The 23,661-nt window shown below is 37.3% G+C and overlaps 1 protein-coding gene across 6 annotated transcripts; it reads right to left on the bottom strand.

Annotated features, from left to right (window-relative positions):
* Positions 1-306: 306 nt before the first annotated feature.
* On the bottom strand, positions 307-23,661 carry SH3GLB1 (SH3 domain containing GRB2 like, endophilin B1). Of its 6 annotated transcripts, XM_054383968.1 has the most exons (12): positions 23,571-23,661; positions 18,991-19,132; positions 16,371-16,499; positions 14,661-14,794; positions 14,185-14,277; positions 10,751-10,774; positions 7,236-7,325; positions 6,625-6,725; positions 4,620-4,629; positions 2,259-2,263; positions 1,659-1,890; positions 307-745 (listed from the first exon to the last, which is right to left on the bottom strand). In XM_054383968.1, the coding sequence occupies exons 1-12, from the start codon at positions 23,640-23,642 to the stop codon at positions 638-640; spliced, it is 1,140 nt and encodes a 379-aa protein (XP_054239943.1). In that variant the 5' UTR covers positions 23,643-23,661; the 3' UTR covers positions 307-637. The 6 variants fall into 6 exon arrangements, with proteins under 6 accessions (XP_054239943.1, XP_054239937.1, XP_054239939.1 ...); XM_054383962.1 differs by lacking the exons at positions 2,259-2,263; positions 4,620-4,629 and adding an exon at positions 11,994-12,080; XM_054383964.1 differs by lacking the exons at positions 2,259-2,263; positions 4,620-4,629 and adding an exon at positions 12,042-12,080.

The following is a 23,661-nucleotide window of genomic DNA, read 5'->3' as shown; positions in this document are numbered from 1 at the left end:
AGTCAATATTAGAAACAAGTCACTAGCTTTTGTCAGTTCACCTATGTGCATTTTAAAATCTCAACACGTTAGTAATTTGCCTAATGTTTTCAGCAGAGACAACTGTTTTCATTTTTCAAAGGTGCTTAAATGGACAAGGTACTCAGCAGACAGCTACAGCTCAGCACATCTGAGCTCCACAAGTGTTGGGAACAGAACCACAGAGACTCTTTCAAGGTTTGTGTTTCACGTTCAGTTTTAGTTATTCAAATAACGTGCATTACACCGGCATCAGTTCACAATAAGTTTATTTTATGTGAAGAAAAGCTTTGCCATTAATGAAAAAATTCAGTAGAAAACAGTACCTCCTGCTTTCAATCTAAATTACTCAAAAGTAGAAGCTTGTATTAGTGAAAACTTCAGTAGAAACAAATCTGTAGGAAACATGTTCTTGGCACATGAAGTAAAAGCTTAAAACACATTAAGTTTGAATAGAGTATTTACCATGCAACCCTGCTGGCAGAAAAGCCAGTTTGTAACGGCTGGTATTTGTCCCTCAAGACAGTAACATGGAAGACACTTAAACCTGCTTATATAACGTTAATTGTATATAAATATGGTGTCACCATAACTGACAGTCTTTATTCAGGCCAACCATTTAGTTTAGCAGTTCTAAATAAGTAATAGGCACTTTGCCTTTCTGATTTCCCCTCTCGCCCATGAGCCAGTCTGAATCCATGCCAGGGATACTGTACACTGTTATCACCTAAAAAAATTAAAACAAAACAGAACATTATTATAACCTTTCCTTGCTGGAAAAAAAGATAAATTAATCTGCCTTCATTTCCAAGGTCTTTGAATTAAGAATAATCAGGTTAAATAGGGCATTTAGTATCAGCATCCATGGAACAAAATCTAGTTTTCATAAGAATTATTTCACTGGACCACAGAAAAGAAGTAGATCTAGTAGCATATTTTTAAGTCTCATTTTTCTATTATTTTTTAATCTATAAATCTTATATGTTGCTATCAACTTTAACAGGCAATCTAGAAAGAAAGTTTGTTGGACTTGCAAGTGCATGATAGAAAGACAGCGTTGATGTGCCATAACTTAACCAAATCTTAGGCCACAGCCTCTAAGTCACTGTCTAGAGAAGAAAAAAGTCAAAAATATTTAAGTAATGCACAATTTAAACAATAACAAAAAAATCTGAGAGCTTTTTCATGAATGTTCGTTTACAGTATTAAGCTATGGTCACATTACCAGGTAGAACTGCTTCATTATATATCTCTGCTTGCTTTATATAGACTCTGACTTAAGAGTGTGATTGAACTGCAACAGGAATAAACACAGCACAACCATTTATGCAATATTTAATGTCTGAAAGACTAATTTTATTGATAACAGTGCCAAAGGCGTGGTAAAAAGTAGACAGTATGATTGCACCTTGATTGTCTAGCAAATTTTCTTGAAAGCTCAGCTGGTGTAACAAATGCTAACTCTCACTCCAGAGTATTAGTGTATACAGGCAGAGGACAATGTTCTAAGAGTACTATTGAAGTTTAATTAATAAAAAAAACAACTACACATATTTCTTGATATAGCACATCTTAACTTTCTAAGTCACAAGCATTCCAATTTTACCTTTAAGTGCTGAAGGCACATTGAAAACTCTTACCTCATCTGCAAGTAGTGACAATTCACTGCTGTTTGCAGCATCGTAGTCATAAAGAACTCTAGCTTTCCTGCTGCCACTTGATGACTTCAGTTCGCTGATGCCTGAAGTAACTACTGAATTGCTTACTGATGGCAATGAAGCAGAGGCTGAGGCCAAGACTGAGGGAGCAGAAACACTCTGCACAGGAGCTGAGGAAGACTGGTTATTGTTAGAGAGGAAAGTAGATGGAAAGCTGTGGGAGAAAACAAAATGAGAAGATTTTTAAGTGCATCAGTTCTACATGGGTAGTTATGCATGACTCCATGCCTAAATCAGCATTCTTGCTTTTATCAGCTACAGAATAAACACTGACAGACAGCAGTAATAGAATAGCATGGATATTTGTATAAATCTATCAGTAAACGTACTTGTTCCTGACCTGTAGTATAAATCAAACCAACATACTTTAACAGAAATGCTGCCACCCTAAAAAAAATAAATGACAGCTCAGCCAGTAAAAGAAGTAGCCTCCACTTCCTCCTACTCATTCCTCAATTATGTGGTTACACAAAGGATTGTTCTGGTGAACCAGATCAGGGAAATATAATACAGGTTAAAAACACAGCCTCCCTCTGAAAGAAGAGGAAACCCCACAACTATTTTTGCAGCCTAAATCAGTTCATTGACTCAGCTACCTGCATGCTGTAAAACAAAAATATTTGTTATGTTGAAGAGAAATTTCTGTCAGCTTAAGCCCCTCCTTTCTAGGTCAGGCTGCCACTTGCTCTGTGCCAGCTGTAGTGCTTGCCAGACTTTTCCATGAAGTCAGTTCAACTCATTAACCTGCTTTAAAAGAAAGGGGGGCTGAGGGGATGGTGTAAAAAAGAACAGTTTATAATCTAAGTTAAGGAGCTGAATCACAACAAACTGTGATGAGAGCCAGAGCAGGTAGAAGGGAAAGCAGAGAATAACATGCCTGAAAAGCAGAAAGAGCAGAAAGGAGAGCAAAGCAGCAAGGGATTTGGAGGCAGCAGGGTAGGGGGAAATGGAACAGCAGGGGGGCAATGATGAGCTGTGAGATGAACTCATGTCAGTGCCCTATGTTCTGGGTTGCAGTCCCACAGCAGACTGAACTTCCCAGCTCTTCTTTAAGATTCCGTTCAGGGACAAACTTAACCATATAAATCAAGATCAATATATTTCCACAGCAATGTCTGTAGCATTACTGGTACTCATAAGAGGAGCTGGCTTCAGGAGCTGATGCAGGTGAAAACTGTATCTATCAATACAGTGACTAATTTTTTGATCATCTGGCCATGAACACAGGTAGAATTAAGGCAGCTCAAATCTCTATCAGATGCAGCAGTACTGCACACAAGTTTCCAGTTTCACCAAATACTTAATCTGGAAAATTTAGAGTCAACAAACAAGGTGGACTCACACCTCTTCGCCTTTTTTGTGCAAATGTTTATTTTCTGTCACTGAGTCAGATCTAGCAATCCATTGCTTTTGAGTTGATTCAACAATCTAACAAAAATAAATGAGATTTCTAATATTCCACCAGAACGGCTTGTTAAACAAGTTCATCTTGCAGTTATGCAATTGTTGTATGACTGAAGGGAAACAGTAGGATTATTGTGAAGGACAGAACCAGATCCCTTACGGTTGCATGTAAAAATTGGGTAGACTTTCAGGAGACTTGTGAAGTTAGTCAGCAGTTTACTACTGTCAAAACAAAGAGGTTCTACTTCCTCTGGCTTATCTTGACTGTATTTGACCATAAAGAGCTGGTTCAGCTCACCAAGAAGAGACCAAACCAAAAAAAAATATTTTTTTTTATTTGCCAGCTTAGTTTTTCAAACCAGTTCAGAATGTTCCCTGAGCAAATCAAATGAGAACAACAAGGAGTTAAAACTAGACCCCACATTTTAGCAGGGATAACTCAGTTGTGCCTCATCATGATGTATTTATTACTTGATTAGTTGATAGGCAGAGGGATTTAATTCTAAAAGACAGTCAGCTGTTTCTCAATATTACTAAATTACTGCTTGGAATACTGCTAAACCTGTTCTCTATTAACACCATGATTACTTGTAAAGGATTCTGCCCAGTTCAAAGGAAAAGAAAGCTGAAGCTTTATAACCACTCTACCAACCAGTAAGGCATTAAGTCTCAATCTTTTTGCAAAGTCATATGTAGAGATGTTACTGGCAAACATCAGCTATGCAGATGTTGTTTGGGATATTTTTTGTTTGTAGCACTTTAGTAGCAGGAGAGTAGTAATTGGCAATTTGGAAAAATACAATGATGCTTAAGTTTAGACTTGGCTGTTAAGAAAGCTGAAAAATTTAGAGCAAAAGCAGTTACTACAAAGAAAGAAAGAGGCATGGCCAGAGTATTTCAAATTTCATTCTTCAAGCAGCCCCATGGGAGGGAGAGAAACATCCTTGGAGATATATAAAGTGACCTGAGCACAAATTTTCTCCTCACCTTCCCTACAGCTGACTCTGTAGAGATTATGTAGAGAAATTTAGAGATTAGGAAAAAATCACTGCTCACTTCTGAAACTTGTATAGTCTTCAACGTGAACCAGATTAGGGTTTATGCGCTAGATTCTGACCCAGGTACAACACATAATATACGTCCACTCTGAGAACTAAGTTTATTGCTTGAAGCAGAAACCATCTTAGGTGTTGAACACTTCTGGTCCACCAACTAGCTCAAACCAAAACCAAGTCCCTCACAGCTTGGCTTTTGCATGCAAATGTGGCAGGATGTCATTCTTAGATGCTGAAAAGACCAGGTGTAACTCAGCACTGTGTATCCCTTGTTAACCAACAGAGCGCAGGCAAACAGACCAAGATCAGCAGTGTGCCCAGGTGGCCAAGAGAGCCAATGGCATCCTGGCCTGCATCAGGCATAGTGTGGCCAGCAGGAGCAGGGAGGTCATTGTACCCCTGTACACAGCACTGGTTAGGCCACACCTTGAGTACTGTGTCCAGTTCTGGGCCCCTCAGTTTAGCAAAGATGTTGAATTGCTGGAGCATGTCCAGAGAAGGGCAACGAGGCTGGTGAGAGGCCTTGAGCACAAGCCCTATGAGGAGAGGCTGAGGGAGCTGGGACTGTTTAGCCTGGAGAAGAGAAGGCTCAGGGGAGACCTCATTGCTGTCTACAACTACCTGAAGGGAGGTTGTAGCCAGGAGGGGTTTGGTCTCTTCTCCCAGGCAACCAGCACCAGAACAAGAGGACACAGTCTCAAGCTGCGCCAGGGGAGGTTTAGGCTGGAGGTGAGGAGAAAGTTCTTCACAGAGAGAGTGGTTGGCCATTGGAATGGGCTGCCCAGGGAGGTGGTGGAGTCACCATCCCTGGAGGTGTTCAAGAGGGGATTGGACGTGGCACTTGGTGCCATGGTTTAGACAGTCATGAGGTGTAGGGTGACAGGTTGGACTCGATGATCCTTGAGGTCTCTTCCAACCTTCTTGATTCTATTCTATTCTATTCTATCTGGCTGAGCTACCTTTAGTACTGTATCTGCCTCTGCATAACACAGGAAGAACACTACCTATATTCTGCTCATCTATTTATTTAATGCAAGTGCTATGCACCATGTGACTATAAAATGAGGAATTCTTCCAAAGCAAGGAGCACAACTTGAGGCCCTGTCCCAGTGCTTTCCATCACAGTCCAGTGGGACTTCCTTGCACAAGGAAGAAAAGACACACCCAAGATTGAATACCATTATTGTTTTAATCTAGCTGCTTGAGGTGTTCAGGATTTTGCAAAGCTTCCATGCTTTTAGTCTCCTAGCAGTCATATTTTTATTCAAAATACTGATCACAGCCACAAAGACACATCTTTCCATTTCCCTTAAGACAGTATTTTCTTCAAACAGAATTTGGCATACCTGTACCAGTTTACACAAATCTTAAACAAAGATCTGGATATGCAATGCAAGAGACTTTTAAAGAGGATTATGTAGTTCCTTCATTAAAGACGCTGTGTTTAAGGCTTTCTGTTTGGCAAATACACTAGGATAAAAGTACAGATTTAAAAAAAATATCCTCTCAAAATGGCTGTATTTCACTTTCTAATTTAAGAGGCACTTGTGCTAAATCCAATGTTTATTTTCAAGCTTTCAACTCTGTGACTTGCATTTTTATGCCACTAAATTTTATAGTTGAACATTCCTTTCAGTGGACTGTAACTTTAAAGACATGGCTTTTCTAAAACACAGTTTTAAGGACTTCTTTTTAAAAGTCTTTACCCATTCAAACAAACTGCGAAAAGGAAATCGAATGACACAGGAAGTTGCAAGTCAGGAAAAGGACAAGATTCAAAAACACTTTTGGTTTTACTTCCTTGTCATGAAAAACAATCAAAGATACTTTATAGAGACACTTATTTAGAACAGACACCAGACAAACTTGCTCATTCCACCATGAGTGCTTTAGATTACCGCATACATGTATCACAAAGCACATTTCTCCCTAGATACAACATCTATCCTGGCAACTCAAGCTTAACAGCAGAGAATGCAATTTCAATGAAAATCTGGTGGTGCCCAGTAGCAAATTAAGAGGTAACAGGAATTTACAGATAGTATAAAAAACTTTCCCCATATTTTGTGGCACAAAGCATAACACAACTGAATGATTACAACTAAATCTCTAGAAAATCCTTTTTGTGCAATTAAATGAGGTTAGCTCAGCCTCACCTTCCTCAATTATCAAATATACAAAATCTTGGTAAATCAACCCTCAAAAGGCATTAGTGCTGTGTGTAGGCTTAAGGAAGCAGCTGCACCAGGGTAATTATATATTAATTACTTGAGAACAAATATATTTCCTTTCAGTACAGCATACCTATGTGTTCACCACTGTTGTATCAGTCCACGTTTTCCTACTATACATCAGCACTTTATGACAAAACAAACAAACAAACAAAAGAAGGTGGGGGGTGTTTCCTGGAATTTTTACAGTATTACTACCTTCCAAGCTGTTTCTGGAGATCCAACATATACTGGTAGCATTGTGCATAATAGGTCATCTGAGCTTCAACAAAATCATTCAGACAGCGAAGATGATGTGCCTATAACACAAAGAATCCAAATTTTTAGTTTGTAAAAAGTACCATGCTGCATTAGACAGACTGGTCTCCTAGTTTGCTGTTAGTGTCAATATTGGCACATGGAGATGTACAGCACATAGGTGTAGTGTTTGTATTTACCAGTTAACTGAGATAAAATGTCACAAAAATTAATGCATTTGAGCATAAAAAAAAAGAAGCTGTACAAGCATCATGCCATTTACCTACAATATCTCCACATTAGAATAAATATTTTATAACATGTTTCTGTGGTTTCAAGATTCACTTGATCTGGTGGGAATGGGAAGCTGAGCTTGCAAGATAAAAAAGAAAGCTTCTACATTCTCAAGGCTAATCGGAGACTAAAGTTAAATTCAGTGGATACTATCTGAGAATTAAAACAAAACAAAACAACTCTGTTTGATACTACCAAAGTTTCAAAGTATTTTACTGCAATTTTCAGAAAACGCCCCAATTTTTACTTTTCTCCTTCTACTCCTTTTTAGTACTCACATGTGTGCTGCTGATTCCTTCCAGCAGAAGTCTGGTAATCTCTGCTTGACGGTCAAATTCACTCTGAGTAATTCGTACTTCCTGTTCAGACTAAAAGTAAGGACGCACATTAGGTGTTTGTACAATACACTCTGCTACAACTTCTATCTGTGACAGCCCCATTTTTTTTCAGAGCTACTCATACAAATGCATTAATGTCAGGTTTAGCTGTTTGAAATATATGTGTCTTTCCATCGAAGATCTTTACTAGGCAAGAAAAAAAAAAAAAAAAAAAAAAGAGATTTGCACTTTAGGTTCAGAAATGTTAAGGCTCTGTATATGCAGTTTAATCATCAGATATCTGCCACAGATGCACCACGAAGGCATTTTACTGCTAGTGGTATTACTCCAGCTCTCCCAATAGCAATGCAGGGCTTCTGCCAGCATAGCAGTGGTCACCAAGGACAATGTAATTTATTTTCCCATACTTCAAGTTAACAGGTATCTGACAAAATAATTTAGAGTAAGCCTTCCTTTATTTGTGTCAGGTAACTGCACAGCAATCAGCTGTACATAAATCTTTGACAGTAATTTTTAACAGGATATTTCTTAAATTAATGTCCCATACTGGCCACCAAGCTACTATAATTATTTCTGGTGATTGTAAGTAAGGTTTCTTTAAAAAGAAATAAATCTGAACTACAGCAAATGTTCTAACTTCCATTAGAGCAACATTTCTGTTAAAATGATTGTATTTAAGCCTAATGTTTAAATAATTAAAATTCAAATCTATTCCTTGTTACGTACTGTTATCAGCTTTTAAATAAGTTAATAATGTTACGGCAGTTTTGAAAGACTTCCATCTTGCACAATCCAAAATTACTTCAGAGTATTGGAGGTGGGGGTGTGTATGTTTAAAAAGAGACACTATTTTAAAAATCTAAATACATACAAATGTACGTTGTAATGTCTAATATCTACTGTTCCAAGACTTACTGAAGTGATACCTACAAAACATTAGTTTCAAAAGGATTTCATGTGTTTGCAAACATTCTGCTCTTGTATTCTAATGCTAATCAATACAAAGTCAACATGGAAGGATCTTAAAGTCAGAAAGGAGCACAGAAGAATGATGCAGTTACCCAAGAAGTATTTTTCATCTGAATCAACGCAACTGGGAAGGCTTAGACATTAATTAAACAGCGAGAAAGCAGATATACAGTACTGTGTGTTTCTAACTTAAAACTTGAGATAGCACTGTATGTATCAAGTTACAAACTAATGAGGTTTTCAAGGTTTGTTGAGGAAAGAATCTTTGCTTGGAATTTTCCTATTAGTTCTGTATTAATGTCAGTGAAATCCATCTGGCAGTCCCTGAGAGAAATGTAAGCACAGAAGGAAAAAGCAAATCTAATAGCCAAGAAAGGAAGAAAATCATTCCCTTCTGTATTAGCAATATTGTCATTTCCTTCAAGAAAACCCAGTAAAATCATAGGCAAATCATTTATCTGGAGGTAAACAGGGTAGTTTCTTGCTTCTTTGAAGACAACAGTTGCAAAGGTGTTTCTTCCTGCTAGGTAAGTAAATACATGAAAATAGCAACTTGTAAGAAGGGGAAATATTCATTATAAAAATCCTATTTGTTTCAATGACATATTTCAGCAAATCAACCACCTTCTATAAGAAGGGGAAAGTGAGCAATGGGTAACATCTATTAACTTAGCCAGTACAGAGTGAATATAAATACACTCCTTTACAAAAGCCCAATGTATTGGTTTTGTAGAGATTTACACAAAGTGAGTTGTGATACTGTCCATCACATGCCCATCCCTATTTTCAGTACTGCTAGGTGAGCATATCTACTCACCTTGTGGTAATGCTAAAAAACAGGTGATACTCACTCTGGGAAACTTAGAACCTGATTGCTTTTGATTCTGAACAATATACAAGTTTAAACTTTCCAGTGACCCCCCAGATCCAGTCATACTTTGGTTTTATACCAATGAGAAGGCCTCATTGGGTACCTCCCATGAACATCCTTCAAAATGGTACTTTCTCCCTAAGTTCTGAATATGAATATTCAGAAACCCATAATCTCTCCAAATTCCACATAAGAATATATGACCTCTCAGACATACTGTGCAGTTCTGTAGCTAAGGGGTAAAAATCACCTTTCTAATGTTTTATTAGCCATGATATTATTAAAACAGTGATAATAGATGTATCGATGCTACCCAATATAGCTAGGCCTCTTTGTCTCCTCTGTAGCCAAAAGACAGGAGTTCAGTGTGCAAAACCTGTCTAACCTCAACATGCTGAACACATGCTCAAAATGCTTACTCTTTCCATTGGCCACACCAGACACTTCAGAAGACTCCTAACAAAGTTCCTGTGTAGCATCAGTATCTACTCAGTCTGTTTTGTAGTACAGTATTTAATATCTTCAAATTCCACATTTCAGAGGGGAAATTAAGCTGAAGAAAATTTGTCACTGACACCACACAGATCTTAGACCTTTTGTTCTAACTAAAACTAAAATACCTGTAATTGATCTAGAGATTACTGGACAGTCTTAAATCTTGGTTGGGAAGTCCCTTAGATTAATTTTCAATACATCTATGAATCTCTTCCTCCAATTTTCATACACAGAACAGATTGCCTTTAGAAACCTGGAAGGATTAGTGTTCCTTTGGCAGAACCTGCATGTTATAGTTTCTCTTTAGTAGTATCTGCTTTTATATGCTTAAAAATAAAAGGAAACTTAGTTTGAATTACATAAACTACTCCAAGATTTTTCTCCTTTATAGTATGGTTAATCACTTTGCAGTATTTTTCTCTCCAAGACACAATCTGTTAGATTTCACTGTCCTTAAAAGTTGCTTGTCTTCATCACTGAAAAGCAAATAGTTTTATTCATTGCCTTACAGCTTCAGAATTAGTTTTCATTACAGCAGTACTGCTCTCCTGCCACTGTTTTCCCAAAATAGCACTGAGTACAGACAGGTTTGCTGCTTCCAAATTGTTCCTTTACTTAAATAGTAAAATAGTTCTCAAACTTCGGCGTCAAAGTTGACCTAACCCTCCTTTTACAGGTCAATCTCTCAAATCCCTTCTTCCCCCTAAATTTTCACATTCTACCCACATACTCCCCATTAGGACCATAACTCACAGAAAGCTGGAACAGAAGAAGTCATTATTTATTTTCTCCCACAGTCCCCAAGATTTCACCCAAACTTCCATATTCCAGATTCTAACAGCAACACCCTGCACGCCCCACAGCTGCCTTTGTAGTCCCTCTTTAAAAACCATACTCCAAAGCCCCTGCCCTCCAGCTCCTCTTACTTTCTATTGCCACCACTAGTTTTTTAATTTCCCCTGCTTTATGGAAATTCCCTAAGAAATTTCTTTTTGGCTGTTACCACAGCTTCTGTTTGTCAGAGTTAAACTGAACTCAACAACATGCAATATCCTTTCTTACATTCGACCAGCATGAGTTATGGTTTCAGGATTCTGCAATTTCGAAATTGTTTACTTACTTTTGTCACTTCCTCAGCCCATATCTAGTCAGCATTGAGAGTGAGAAGGCAGAAAAATAAAAATATACAAACTTAGATACTGGTGATACTTTAATAGAAAATGCAACCATATTTTGGCTTTTATCTACTTCTCCTCAGAGCTTCACAGGAATTAGAGGAGTGCTAAGTCAGCTGCCCAAAGCCCTTCATATGCACTGAAAGTACAGTGAGTACAGAAGGCATTACATCCATGAAATAAGTCAGATACTGAAGAGTGTATGAGTTGCAGAATTCATGTTACAAAAACCTATTTAAACATAAGACACAACTACTTATAAAATGATATGGATCAGACAAACTAAGTTACCTTATGGAGGAACTTAAGTTACCTTAATGTGTTAAAATATTGGAAAACTATGGAAAGCTATTCTCAGTTAAAGGCTGAAACAGACAAATGATTTCTCTTGCTAATTTCATTACTGGTTTTCTATTTCACAAGCAATTTTATTGAAAGCTAAATTTAATAAAAAATGCTCCAGAGATATCTTAAACTGAGTATTATAATAGTAGGTAAGCAGTATAGCAAAACCATAGAGCTGCAAGGAGCTGCAGCTGTGAGATGACAGCACCATCAGGACTTCAATAGGAAGAAATGTGTGTAAAGATTGCAGAAGCAAGTTGCAACAAACAAGCTTGTTTGCTTTTTTTATCTGGTCATGACTGATAAATCTAAAATATTTATTGAGAGAAGACCCACTATGTTGTACAGATCTAAGACCCAAACCAGGACAGGCTGAACAGTGCAGTCTATGTTGTACATAACTAATTAACTCCTTGCTTTTCCACTTTCACAATTATGGTGCTAAAGCCAGCTGCATTACTGTGTCCTTTCAACAGAGATTTCACATAATTCACTCCTACTCATATTAAAAAAAAAATGTGGAGAATTAAAGAATTCCCTTCCCTCAAATAGGTGAAATTAACTTCAGAAGAGACTAAAAAAATAAAAGTTTAAAAATAATAATCTCCTTTGCCTCTAAGTTTACAGTCATAAACACATAGAGATTAGAAAAAAATACTGTATACTTCAGTATATCAGAAATATTCTGATAAAAACATCTAATGCTGTACTGACACAAGTGTATTTAGTACACCATGCCAATCTAGTTTGGAATGAAAAACATCTGAAACATGACCAAAATTTGCTGAATAGCAAGAGAAAACATTTGATAGGAAAATGAATGAACACAGGAGGCCAACAAACCTTTAGCCATTTTACATGCAGCAAGTTGAGCACGTAAGAGACATTTACCATAATGTTATTCTCTTCAGGCTGAGAGGTGTTTAGTTGCTTAAATGCATAGATAAGAGACAAAAGCAAGTTACAACACTGAATATAGCAGGTGAACAGATTGTTGGCACAAGTTTAAGCTAAGCAAACCTGTGAAATGAGCATAGATACATAAAAATGTTTAGACTTCTATTTTAAATACTGATCCAAGCTATTTCAGTTGTACAGTAAGCATGGGAGAATGTAATTTCATCAAGTATTAAATATTTTGTAACAGGAAAGAAAATAAACAAATGTAGATACAATTTATCACTTTACCTTGCTGAAGAAAACAATAAAAATAACAGTTTGCATCGTAACTCAATACACTTTGCTAACCTGTCAGTTCAGAAGTATTTGCCAGATAGCTTCCTTCATAGGTAAGTAAGCCAGCAGAAGATAAACCATTTGCATCACACCTATACCCAGGTTAGTTCTTATTTTCAGGTTACAGAGAATAAAGTAGAAATGGATTTTTTTCACTTCTCTGGGAACTCTACAATCCAATGCCTCTTAAATATGCATACTGTAGTTAAACTGCAATTAAAACTGAAATATAGGCAAGGTAGTGAAGTAAGAGACCTAGAGTTTCATGCTCTACCAGTACTAAATTATTTGTGCATTAAACTGCAAATTACTTACTGTATGAATATTTTAAGCCTGGTCAAGTAGTAGCAGCAGCAACTGGCAATAATTTTGTCCAAGCACGAAGCTCTGGATGAATACACTGGTGATGGAACTAAAATTCAAGTATAGAGCCTTTCTTTTAATACCAAGCTCAAAGGAAACCATTTCCTTATGGTCTATTATTTTAATATGAAAGGTGTACCTGTTACCATGCTACAAATAAAGTTAATAACAAAATTACTTTTCTTTTCCTTTTTTTTTTTCTATTTTTTTTGACAGGAAACTTAACTCAGAAAAGGAATTGCTTGGATACACTGCTTCTAAATTCTACTACTAGCTGAACAAAACTCTGCTCTCCCCTGTTAGTCCTAGAAATTAAGAAAGCTTAACAAGAAGAGAATTAACTTTTTTCCATTAAATTTACATTATATAAGAGGACTTAAAAAAAAAATAAAGACAATTTAAAAACACAGGATTGGTGTGCATGACATGAGTGACTTAGGACACAGAAGCAGAACTGCCCAGTAGAAATGATGGTTTTTTTCCCAAGAATCATTATCCCAAAGATGAAAAGTGCTTCATCTACAAAGCTCAGTCTGAGAAATGATGCTCCCGAGGTCTTTGAGGACAGTGATCCATTTGGAAAAGCCAGCAAAATCTGACAGTATTGCTGCTCTCCCTTCATCAGGTACGCTGTCCCTGTGTATTTAAATTGCCTGTATTCCTTCAGCACCTGTGTGCACAACCTCTACTGCATTACCCCTAGAACGAAAAATTACTATCCATCATTAACTGCTGCACTTTAAAGAATACAGTCAAATGATAGCTATGGAAATACCATAAGCATGTCCTGCTGAAATTGCATACATTCTATTATCTATTCCTGCATTTAGAGGCATTCCAAGAGTTTAAAAAACAGAAGTTTTTTATTTTGCAATTTTAATCTCCTTCAACAAGTGTTTATTGGGAGAATAAGAAGAGTTAACAGATGCAAGAGTCTCACCCCATTTGGTGGTGTGAAGCAGTAAACAATACAGAAAGAGTTAACTACAAGTGTTTTTTATATAGAGAAGTTAAACATGGATAAGATTGTCAGTTGGGAAATAATTATACATATGCTTTAACACTTCAAGACATTCAAATACCAAAAAATTAACCTCTGAATGACCTGTATTTACAACCATCTTGGCAGACTGTAGCAGGTCATTTTTGGCAGTATAGGCTCATCTAGTACAGAACAAGGGGAGAATATTTATTTGGTCAGGTAAGCTCAACCTGATGGAATATCTAAAAACAGAAAATTAACATCTTGATCAGCAATTCCCTTGCATTTCCTTGTGTTCCACTAAGGCAATTCTTTCAAAGTATCTAGAAAAATAATAAGTATCTAGAAAAATAATGAGGGTAAGAAGCTAGAACTGGAAACCAAGCAGGCAAGTTCGTAAGTATGTATCAGTAAGTTTGGAAGTTATGGACCAGTCAAAAAAATTCTACTTACTGCAGCTCGAGCTTCTGCAACTTTTGCTTTCTTCAATCTGGTTTTTGCTGCATCCAAATCTAGTCTTTTGTTTTGCAATAGTTTACGTTCTTTCTGAAAGGAAGTTAAGTTAGTTTGTGAGAAAAGGTACAGACACTCAAAAGCCTGCATACCTGGAATTTTTATTTCCATTAAGTATCACACACAAAAAGGTTATTCAGCTGAACAGAGAGGCAGAATTACATCCTAATTATTCTCATACATTTTATACTCCAGATACATACTTTTAATAGAACAATAGTTAAGCACCACAAGTTTTCAGAATTATTTTCATTTCATGTGGTCAGAAGGAAAAAAAAATACACCAAAGGCACAAATTCTACCCAAGTTTTTTCTGCTTTGAGGAAAAGAATATTGTACAATTATCTACTACTTTATTTTTAAGATTTACAGTTACAGTTGGTGTGAAATGCTAAAGAATGCACAATTCAACTTACAGTAATAGTTTTGTAGTCTCCTTCAATAAAGTTTCTTAGGGGAGTGAGAAAGTTTATAGCAGAAGTTTGAATTAGCTCTCTGTCTGCTGTCCCAATTCGCTTTTGTGTTTCTCCACATTTAATGAGTGCATTTCCTGTGAAGGAAACAAACAAAAATTTAGTTTCATAGTGATTCAGGCAGGTGGTTAACAGAACAGGTTTCTGCAGGCAGGAAAGTTTAGGCCAGTAGCTTGAAAGATAATCCAATACTGCCACAAAGACTTTCAAAAGACATCTGAATCAGCTACAACAACCTAAACAAACTGCAAAAGAAACAAACAAAAACTCAAGCACTTTCTAAAATGAACAACCACTCAAACCAACCAAACTCACACACCAAATCAAATCATTTTTATTAACAATCATGACATGTCAAGGCAAGATTTCAATGAGAACAGATGCAGTACTGTAGAAGTGGCACTAACTGTAGCAACTCCATTGTGAACACCTGATTTAGAACCAGCTATTGTACCTACTTACTTTAATCAAACAACCTCCTCCCCTTATACCACATTTCTGTTTAGCTCAGGATTAGCTGGTAGCAAGGAAAAAAGCTCACTTAGCTATTTGAAAATAATGTGCTTTTTCCTTGCCCCCATCTACTTCAACTTCTAAATAGTATTTGTATGTAAAGTGAACACTACTTTGAAGGGTTTCTAAGTATTGAAACTGAAGTTAGTGTATCAAAAATACAGTTACTATGATGATGTTTCAACAGGCTGACACACCTGAATGAGAGAAGGACATTAAGTTTACAGAGAACTAAAGTATTTTGTAACACCATATGAAAGGTAACAGTATCTATCCTTACACTAACAGTTTATGTTACCCACTTGAATTCTAAAAATCCTTCAAGTTGAAGGAAAGCATTAAACAGCATCAAACCATGTGGAAGTAAGAGGAACAAAGCCTGCCATTATTGATTTTGTATTCATAGGTCTTCTATAAAACGTTTACTTTTCTTAAGTGCACTTTCCTTCTTTTGAAGAACGCTATTATTTCCAGATATAAAGATGTCATTCTCCCCAGAAGAAAAGTTTTTCCTCCCATTTCAGTTTTGCAGAAAGCAACTAAAGAGACCTAACTATCACAGTTTGATTGCACATTATATTATAAATACAGACACCTAGGCATTTCAGCTGGTCATGTTAAATTAACAGCTAAATCTGTTACCAGTAATTTTAAGAGCTGTACAAAACACTAGAACTCAATTTTATAATTCATGCCAGTGTGAAAACATTAGATAACACCTTCAACTCTCCTGTCACAGGTATAGAAAATTCACTGGAGAAGGAAAAAATCTTTATATTATGTTCTACCCTCTTATCTTTAGCAAAATACTACATATTAAGAAAAGCAGGAATACTGTAGAGAGGCTTCTTACTAAAGTTAATACAATGCATAAATTTGTCAGATGTGCAAATGTCTTCCCACAACAAGGAAGATACATCCACAGTTACCATTCCAACAGCAGGTTCTATGTCTAGATTTGGAAAGAAATCTCATCACTGATCTCCTAATGCTCAAAGTTTCACACCAATTCTTCTCAGACTGATACAAAAGCCATTGAGCTGTTTTATATCATCTTACATTGTTAAGAAAAGCTAGATTTGTGCATTTTTTCCTCCCTTCAGTTCTGCAACACAAGACGTATTTTTCCCTTCTACTTACCATAAGCTGTTCCTGGACCAAATTCATTTCCAGCATCAATCATATACTGGCCTAGTAACTCTGGATTATTCATGCGACTTGGTGCTTTGCGGTCCAGCTTCTCATAGACAAATTCTTCTATCCTGGCATCTAAAATATGTTTTATTTGAAATAATTACTGTCATTTAACACATAAGTTAGAAATTTAAATTAAAAAAAAAAGGTTCAAAATTCAGACTTTGTACTCAATTAAGTGAAGAATATTAAGCTGAAGATACCATTCCTGGACACTAACTGTATTGCACGTTTCTCATGCTATGTTCAAATGTTTCTTAGAGCCATCTGTGAAAGTGAAAATTTATACTGTTCCTCTCCCTTCCATCAGCATATTTATACAGTTTTTCAAAATTTTGTCCAGAAGTTTTCACTGTTAGAGCATATTAGAAGACTGCTCCTTAACAAAACCTTTCTGCCCCCTCTCCAGGAAAAATAACGCAAAAATTGTTCACTAGAATTAGCACTGTAGGAATTAAGTTAACTACTGTAAGTTCCCTCTTAAGATATCCTGAAAGTTTTCTGGCCCCAGAAACTATATTTTCTCCTTCCTGCTCCCTCTCCTTCATTGAAATGCTCTGAAAGAAATCACTGAAGATATTAAAAGTGTTTCATTTCATATTGCCACGTTTCCTTAGTTCGAGCAACAAAATTATATATATAAAAAAAAAGTTGGTAGGCTACAGTATGCTTCTTGGGCAAAAAAGCCTCACTGACATAAACAGGGACGCTGTTCATTTGAGCAGCAAACTCTTCAAACAGAACATCTGATTTCTCTGACCAACTATTTTGACTTTCCAACTCACTTTATTAATGCAGTCAGTATGAAGTAATTTCAGCCTGCGAGACTATAGGCAACCGTAAAGAAACTCTTCAATGTACAAATTTGCCGCTTTGATGCAACAAAAAATAATACTGCTAGACAACTTTCATCACCACCAGATTAAATAACTCCTTTCTCATGAAAGTCAAAAAAATTAACCTGACACAGACTAACATAGGTACCAGTGCATCAAGGGTGAACCAAAAATCATCCAAATTATTTTTCTTTATCCATAATATTTATTTTTGACTAAATGATGCATGGACTGAAGAGTAATCTAACATTATTGCACTATTACATAGGTCTAACCTAAAGGTACAATTAAAAATGTGATTGAACACAATTTTTCCTCCCTCAGACAGGGTCACTTCATTAACAACAACCAAAAGAAGATCTCTGCACCATGTGATAGTTCTCCCAAGTAGGCTGCCAAACAGCTGAAGTTACATTCACAGATGAAGATCACTGCTTAATGCCAAGTATTTTTAGACATCAGAAAACTGACTGGTCAGCATAGCTGAGATACTGTCACGTATTTCATCCTTCTACTGAATCTTCCTCACAGTTCTACTGGCCTTCCGTTAATGATTCAGTATTCTACAAATCCAAGTTTCTAAAAAGTCAATAGATACTACAAATACTGAATTAAATGAACAAGATAACTATTTCCTCTGTCCTGGAAAGGAAGTAGAAATTTTAGCAGGAATATTCTGTAAGCTCTAGTGCCTCCTTCCCACAGGATTAGTTATTTCTATTTTAACATTTGGACTTTTTTTAGTACTAAAGGATGCAAAACACTTCCAGAACAATGCGTCATAGATCAGCATTATGAAGAATTTCTCTGTTTGTCCTTAGAGAAGTTCTATTAGTGTATGATTCACCTGTACTAATAAATCTTAACTCAGTATGTCACTACAAGGAGAATATTTATAATAATGCTCATACCTCTGCACTGAAAACAATCTCATTTGAGCAAACCTAAGGGAATTTTAGATTTACTTTTTTTTTTTAATAGCTGCTCACCTAGTGACAAGACACCAGGTCTTGACTTGAAATATAGATCTACACACCAAGTGAATTCCAATAGCTTCCAACTCCAGTAAAACTGCCACGAATGGCAGAGATAACTGTAGGAAATGAGTCTGATATCCTTAATATTTGTATCAGCAATTTCAGAAATGAAATTAACACACCAGAAAACTACATTTCTTCTGCCCAAGTCTTTTCTATTATTGCTACTAGTGATGAAAACATTTAAAACTTTATTATATTGCCTAAGTATGGTGTATCAATCTAATCATATTTTAGTAAAGGAATTGTTAAAGACAGGCATTTGAGTTCATCCTGTCTGCTTCAAACTGAAATGCATTGTGCAGTTTAATGAAATTTCTTGAGCTACTGCATTTACTACATAAAAAATTTCAGAGTTCTTCTTTCAGAGTACCTCATATTTCTGAAATTACAGTGGAAACCTTAATTAAACAAGAAACAAATCAAAAAACAGTCAGCCTGAAACTGACCAGAGTACGGAATCAATGCTATAGTTTAAGGAGCTCTGTCTGAAGCTTTTCCTGTTTAAGAGCTAAGGAAGAGCCAGCAACTCAGTGTTCCCAGTTCTCAGTAGCTCTTTCCCTAATTCCAGCCTTCAAATTTTAAGACTGAAATATTTACTCACAACTTATGCAATACCTATTGCAGTAAACATTTACACTGACAGATCTATTAATACAGATGTTGCAAACAAAAACCTGAAGAGCTCCTTACTTGGATTTGGTTGTAATAACACTTCTGTTTGTTTCATTATTTTTTCTGTCCACAATTTAGTGCATTCTGCTTTGCTGAGAAGGTTCTCCAGGTGAGCATCCAGTTCAGTCTTTTCTGCTTGACCAAGTTTTTCTTCTGTGAACTAGGAATTAGCCAGAGAGGTTAAAAATAGTTAGTTCACACACCTAACTTAGAGGACAAGTTTAAGACACTTCATATTAGTTGCAGATCTTACTTTCAAAGATATATGCACTATTCAGTCATCAATAAAAATCTAAGGATAAATTTGAAAGCTTTTAAACTTAAAAGCTTTCAAGTAAGTGCACCCTTACTATCAGGAAAAAAGGGCAGGAGAGTGTTTGTTTAACCAAGATGAAGAAGGTAATTTACAACATTATGAAGAAATTCTCTGCTCTCTACTTGGTACTGGGTTCTCACTTGAAGCATTGTCCAGTTTTGCATAGTACTTTGAAACATGAGCCAGAAGGAAAGAGAATCCAGAGGTAATAAAGACAATTAAAAGATGACTTAAATATTGTACATTTTGTAACTAAGTTTGGCCCTTCTTACACAGCAAAATCTAAAGACACAACAGACTCTCATTGCACCTACCTTTAACGTGTTTGAAAAAAATGTCCTGTCCACAGCAAACAGGACAAAAAGCAGCCAGTTTAAACTTCAGCATGAAGATTTGAATTAGACAGACTTTTAAAGACAAGGATTAAAAGCTAAAACGGACATCGCTGGGAAATCGTTGAGTATTTGTCTTTGGGGATGCAGAGTGTTTTGCTTTTAACACAAACCAATGTTTGATGAACTGTTTATGTTTAAAACTGATCCTGTTATGCCTTACAGAAACAGTAAGATGATTTCTGCTGTTATCTTCCAAGCTGCATTTTCAGTCACAACGAAATACAGTTTAATTCCATTTAGCTGAATAAATCCAGCACACAATTCATTTCACTTGATATTAAATTCATGCCAACTCTTATTAATCCATAAGCAGTTTGTACTTCAATCCTAGTTTTCTGAGAGAGGGAGATGCCACGTGTTTCACATCAGGGAATCCAGCAAAACCGGAACTGAGGGTTTTGCCTGCCTCTCTTCAGAAATAGTTTCTCATGATGATGATGATCTCATCACTTGACATCCTGTTTAAAGTTAGGCATTTTCAGAAGAACTTGGCTTATGATTAAATCCCTAACAAGCTTACCAATTAAGAACATAATAGGACTGGAAGCACTTTTGGCTGTCAGACTTGATTCTTAACTAGTTATTTGGTGGGATATTTAAACTTACAATACGAAACAAGAATGCAATACTGTCCAATGCAATGCACTGTCCAGGCTAGTTTTCATCTCAACCACATGTAGAGTAAAACCAACTTTGAAAGCATATGCATCTAAAGTCTAGATAAACGCTACCTACAGTACTGCATAGAAGCAAACTACCTTTGAGAAAGTTCAGGAGGGAAAAATGAAAGTTATTTATGGGTGTAATATCACTACTGTTTAAAAAGCTCTTTAAAAAGATGTCAGATACTATAAGTGGTTTTCAGAAACTTTGTACAGATTCATCATAATATTAATGGGTCTGAAATTATTTTTTACTAATTGCAGAGAAGAGTATTTCTACATAAAATAGAGTTTCCATTAATATTTCCATAAATCTTCTCAGCAGTGTGAAGATTGCTTAGTAAATATCACAGTACTGTATTTCACAAACAAACTTCAAGGAAAAACTTAATTTAACAATACTGAGCAGCATGGTAAACAGTGGTTTGACAGAAGTATGCTGCCACTCTGATTTCCCATCTCAGTTACCCTGAAACCTAAATTTGAACTGGTCTTTCTGTGTAATGTCTTTTTTTTTTCCAGACATTAATCCATCCCTTCAGAATAAGAACAAAATAAGGAAGAAAATTTCTTCTGCTTAGAAAAACTGTTCCAAGACAGGCAGACACTAATGATTTTCTACTTTGATTAGAGCTTTAGAAGTTGTGGGTTCCTTTCTATTAGAGCCTTAAAAGTGTCATACACAGATACCTAATGTAAGCACTTGCTATAACAAATCCTATCAGTAAGCCATCTAATCCATTTGTCCTTATTAAATTCAAAATATATACACAAGTTGCCTGGACATGCACAACTCACACAGAAGGAAATTGTAATGTTTTATATACAACTGGGTTACCATGGCTGCATTTTGGGTCTGCATTGCAGAATTACTTGAAAGAGAAATTACATTGAGAAAAGCCTCTAACTTCAGACAGCAGCCATGAAGACTAAATGCATTTCTGCCAGCAAAGAGTAAAAGCCTAGCTCATTCCCAACCACTGAGCAGGCAGCTTGTCGATGACAGAGCTTGACAAGAGGAAGGACTCGAATTACTGTTACTACCCTCTATGGCATTACTTACTTCACCTCAAATGCCACTAACTATAACCATTTTCTACTTTGTTCCACAAACTGCAAGTACTGCAAGACTGAGAATGACTCCTTTTAGCCTTCTTTGCCTGCTAAAATGAAGGGTATGAAGATGACTATTAGGGTTGATTTTATTTATGGCTACTACACAAAACATGGCAGTCTGAACACAGTATAATCTTATCCTCAGAAAGAACAGGTTTTCTGGAAGATCAGTATCAGGTAAGCCAATTCCAATCCCCTTGTAAGAGAAAAGTCTGACAAGCATATGAAACACTAAAGAGCCATTCACTATCATCTAAGTTGAAATGCCATTTTATGCTGCTGAACTGTTTCATAAGGTTTGGTGGGTTTTTTTATTTGTAATATCCCAAAGCAACCAGCATCAGGCCATATCACATCATCCAGCCATGTATGAACATAAGAGTATAACTCAATACACAGAACTGTAATTTTTAAACAGAGGACACAATCTACACCCAGAGGATATTATTTGTATCCCTTAATATTATCTGTAGGCCCTATGTAGTAACTGATAAAAGCAGGGAAATCAATAATAGCACACAGAATATGAGTCACTCCATTTATAAGAACGTGTTATGGATTTACTCCTCCCCCTCAATGGCTTCATTAAACTTCTCATTTTTGGCAGAAAGAGACAGCTCGTAGAGCAAAATTTTTCCTCATTTCCACTTAATGTTAGTTTAGATTAAGCAGATAATTAATGAAGCTATTCAGATGTTAAACAACAATGCAAGTAGAGCAGACTGGAGCAAACCACCATTAAACCATACCAGACTGCAAAAACTTGCATTAGTCTTAAAGCAAAAAGATGCCTTAAATGTAAAAAAGCCAGGATAAAAGAGATGAATCACAAGGTCCCACCACAGGATCTTACAATGAAGGGTGAAGTGCATCTCCTTTTTGTCCACATTCAGCAAGAAAAACAAAAGGGGTGGAGACTGGAAAATAAGCGGTCTAGGGAACATATAAGCTTGAAACAGCCAGGGTGAAGAAGGAAGGAAAAAAAAAAAAAAAAGCATGGAAAGACCTCCATCACAAAGGGAAGACACAACGACTGCTCATTTAAATATGAACCATGTTTTCTGAGCTTTTTGCATTTTCAGAGCTTTTCTGTGCTCTTGATCATTAGTTCTAACTGAATATTGATATTTAGGGCAATACATCAGACCAGAGATAACTGTAATCACTTTCCAAACCTGTCTGTGACCCAGTGAGAGCCCAAGAGAAACCAAAGTGGATTACTATGCACTGCTTTGGAAGTCCACCTCCCTACAGGAAATCTGTTCAGGTTTGATTATATAAAGAAAGGGGATTACAGTCAAGACAACGGCTAAAGAACAAAAGCCAATTACAGTGCCCTTAGCGTGAAGAAAGGGGAAGACCGATTCAGAGACAATGGACTATCAAACAAACTTAAAAAAAATATATCAAAGCTCAATCCAAAGCAAAAAAGCCTAATCAGATACTTTCACGTATCACACCAGAGCTTGAATTTGACCGATCAGCCATCGCGATGCATTTTTAGCAGCCACTGAAGACACCGGCTTATTTCAGACGAGACACACCTTTGTCCCTTCCACGCATAACCCCGACTATATCTTCTGGGCAGTTGATGCCTGTTCAACGCCACCCCTACCCAGCCCAGGCACCTTCTCCTGACTTTGGGCAGCCTCAGCCTTCCTCCCCCGCCAGCCCTCCGAGCTGTTTTGCAACCAGCCTGGACGAAATCGCCGGTTCCTGCCAAGCCCAGGACCAGCAGGGGATCCGCAGGCGAAGGAGCTATCTTGAGGAGGAGGCACATCTCTGCCCGGCCAGGCCAGAGGTCCAGGCTCACCCCTCGCAGCTGGGCCTGGCACTCCCTCAGAACTGGAAGCCAGCTGCCAGCCCGGCCCCTCCCCGGTCACCGCTCCACCGGCCTGGGGCGGAGCCGGGCTCCCCGGCCAACGCCCCACACCGGGCCCAGCAGCGGCCACGGCGACCCCGCTGAGCTAGCTACGGCCTTGCCCACCTCCCTTAGCTAGGGCCGCGGCGGCAAAGCCGGATCCCGGCAAAGCCCGATCCCGGCAAAGCCCGATCCCGGCAAAGCCCGATCCCGGCAAAGCTCCCGCAGGGGCAGGCAAGAGGGGGTACCTGCACAGCACGGCTCAGAAAGGCGCCCGCGTCAGCCGCCAGCTTCTTCACATTGAAGTCCATGATGTTCATCTTCGGCAGGGGAGGGGAC

The sequence above is a fragment of the Indicator indicator genome, chromosome 10, assembly GCF_027791375.1.
Source record: "Indicator indicator isolate 239-I01 chromosome 10, UM_Iind_1.1, whole genome shotgun sequence".
In the NCBI taxonomy this organism is placed as follows: domain Eukaryota; kingdom Metazoa; phylum Chordata; class Aves; order Piciformes; family Indicatoridae; genus Indicator; species Indicator indicator.
Note: the sequence above shows the minus strand (reverse complement) of the source record. Positions and strands in the feature narration are given on the sequence as shown.

Excerpts from the sequence above, each read along its gene's own strand:
- SH3GLB1 (XM_054383962.1), bottom strand. The coding sequence starts at position 23,642 with ATGAACATCATGGACTTCAATGTGAAGAAGCTGGCGGCTGACGCGGGC. Across the intron at positions 16,500-18,990 it reads GTTATTACAACCAAATCCAA|ATGCCAGGATAGAAGAATTT; the intron begins GTAAGGAGCTCT and ends AACATATTTTAG. Across the intron at positions 746-1,658 it reads TGTCACTACTTGCAGATGAG|GTGATAACAGTGTACAGTAT; the intron begins GTAAGAGTTTTC and ends TAATTTTTTTAG.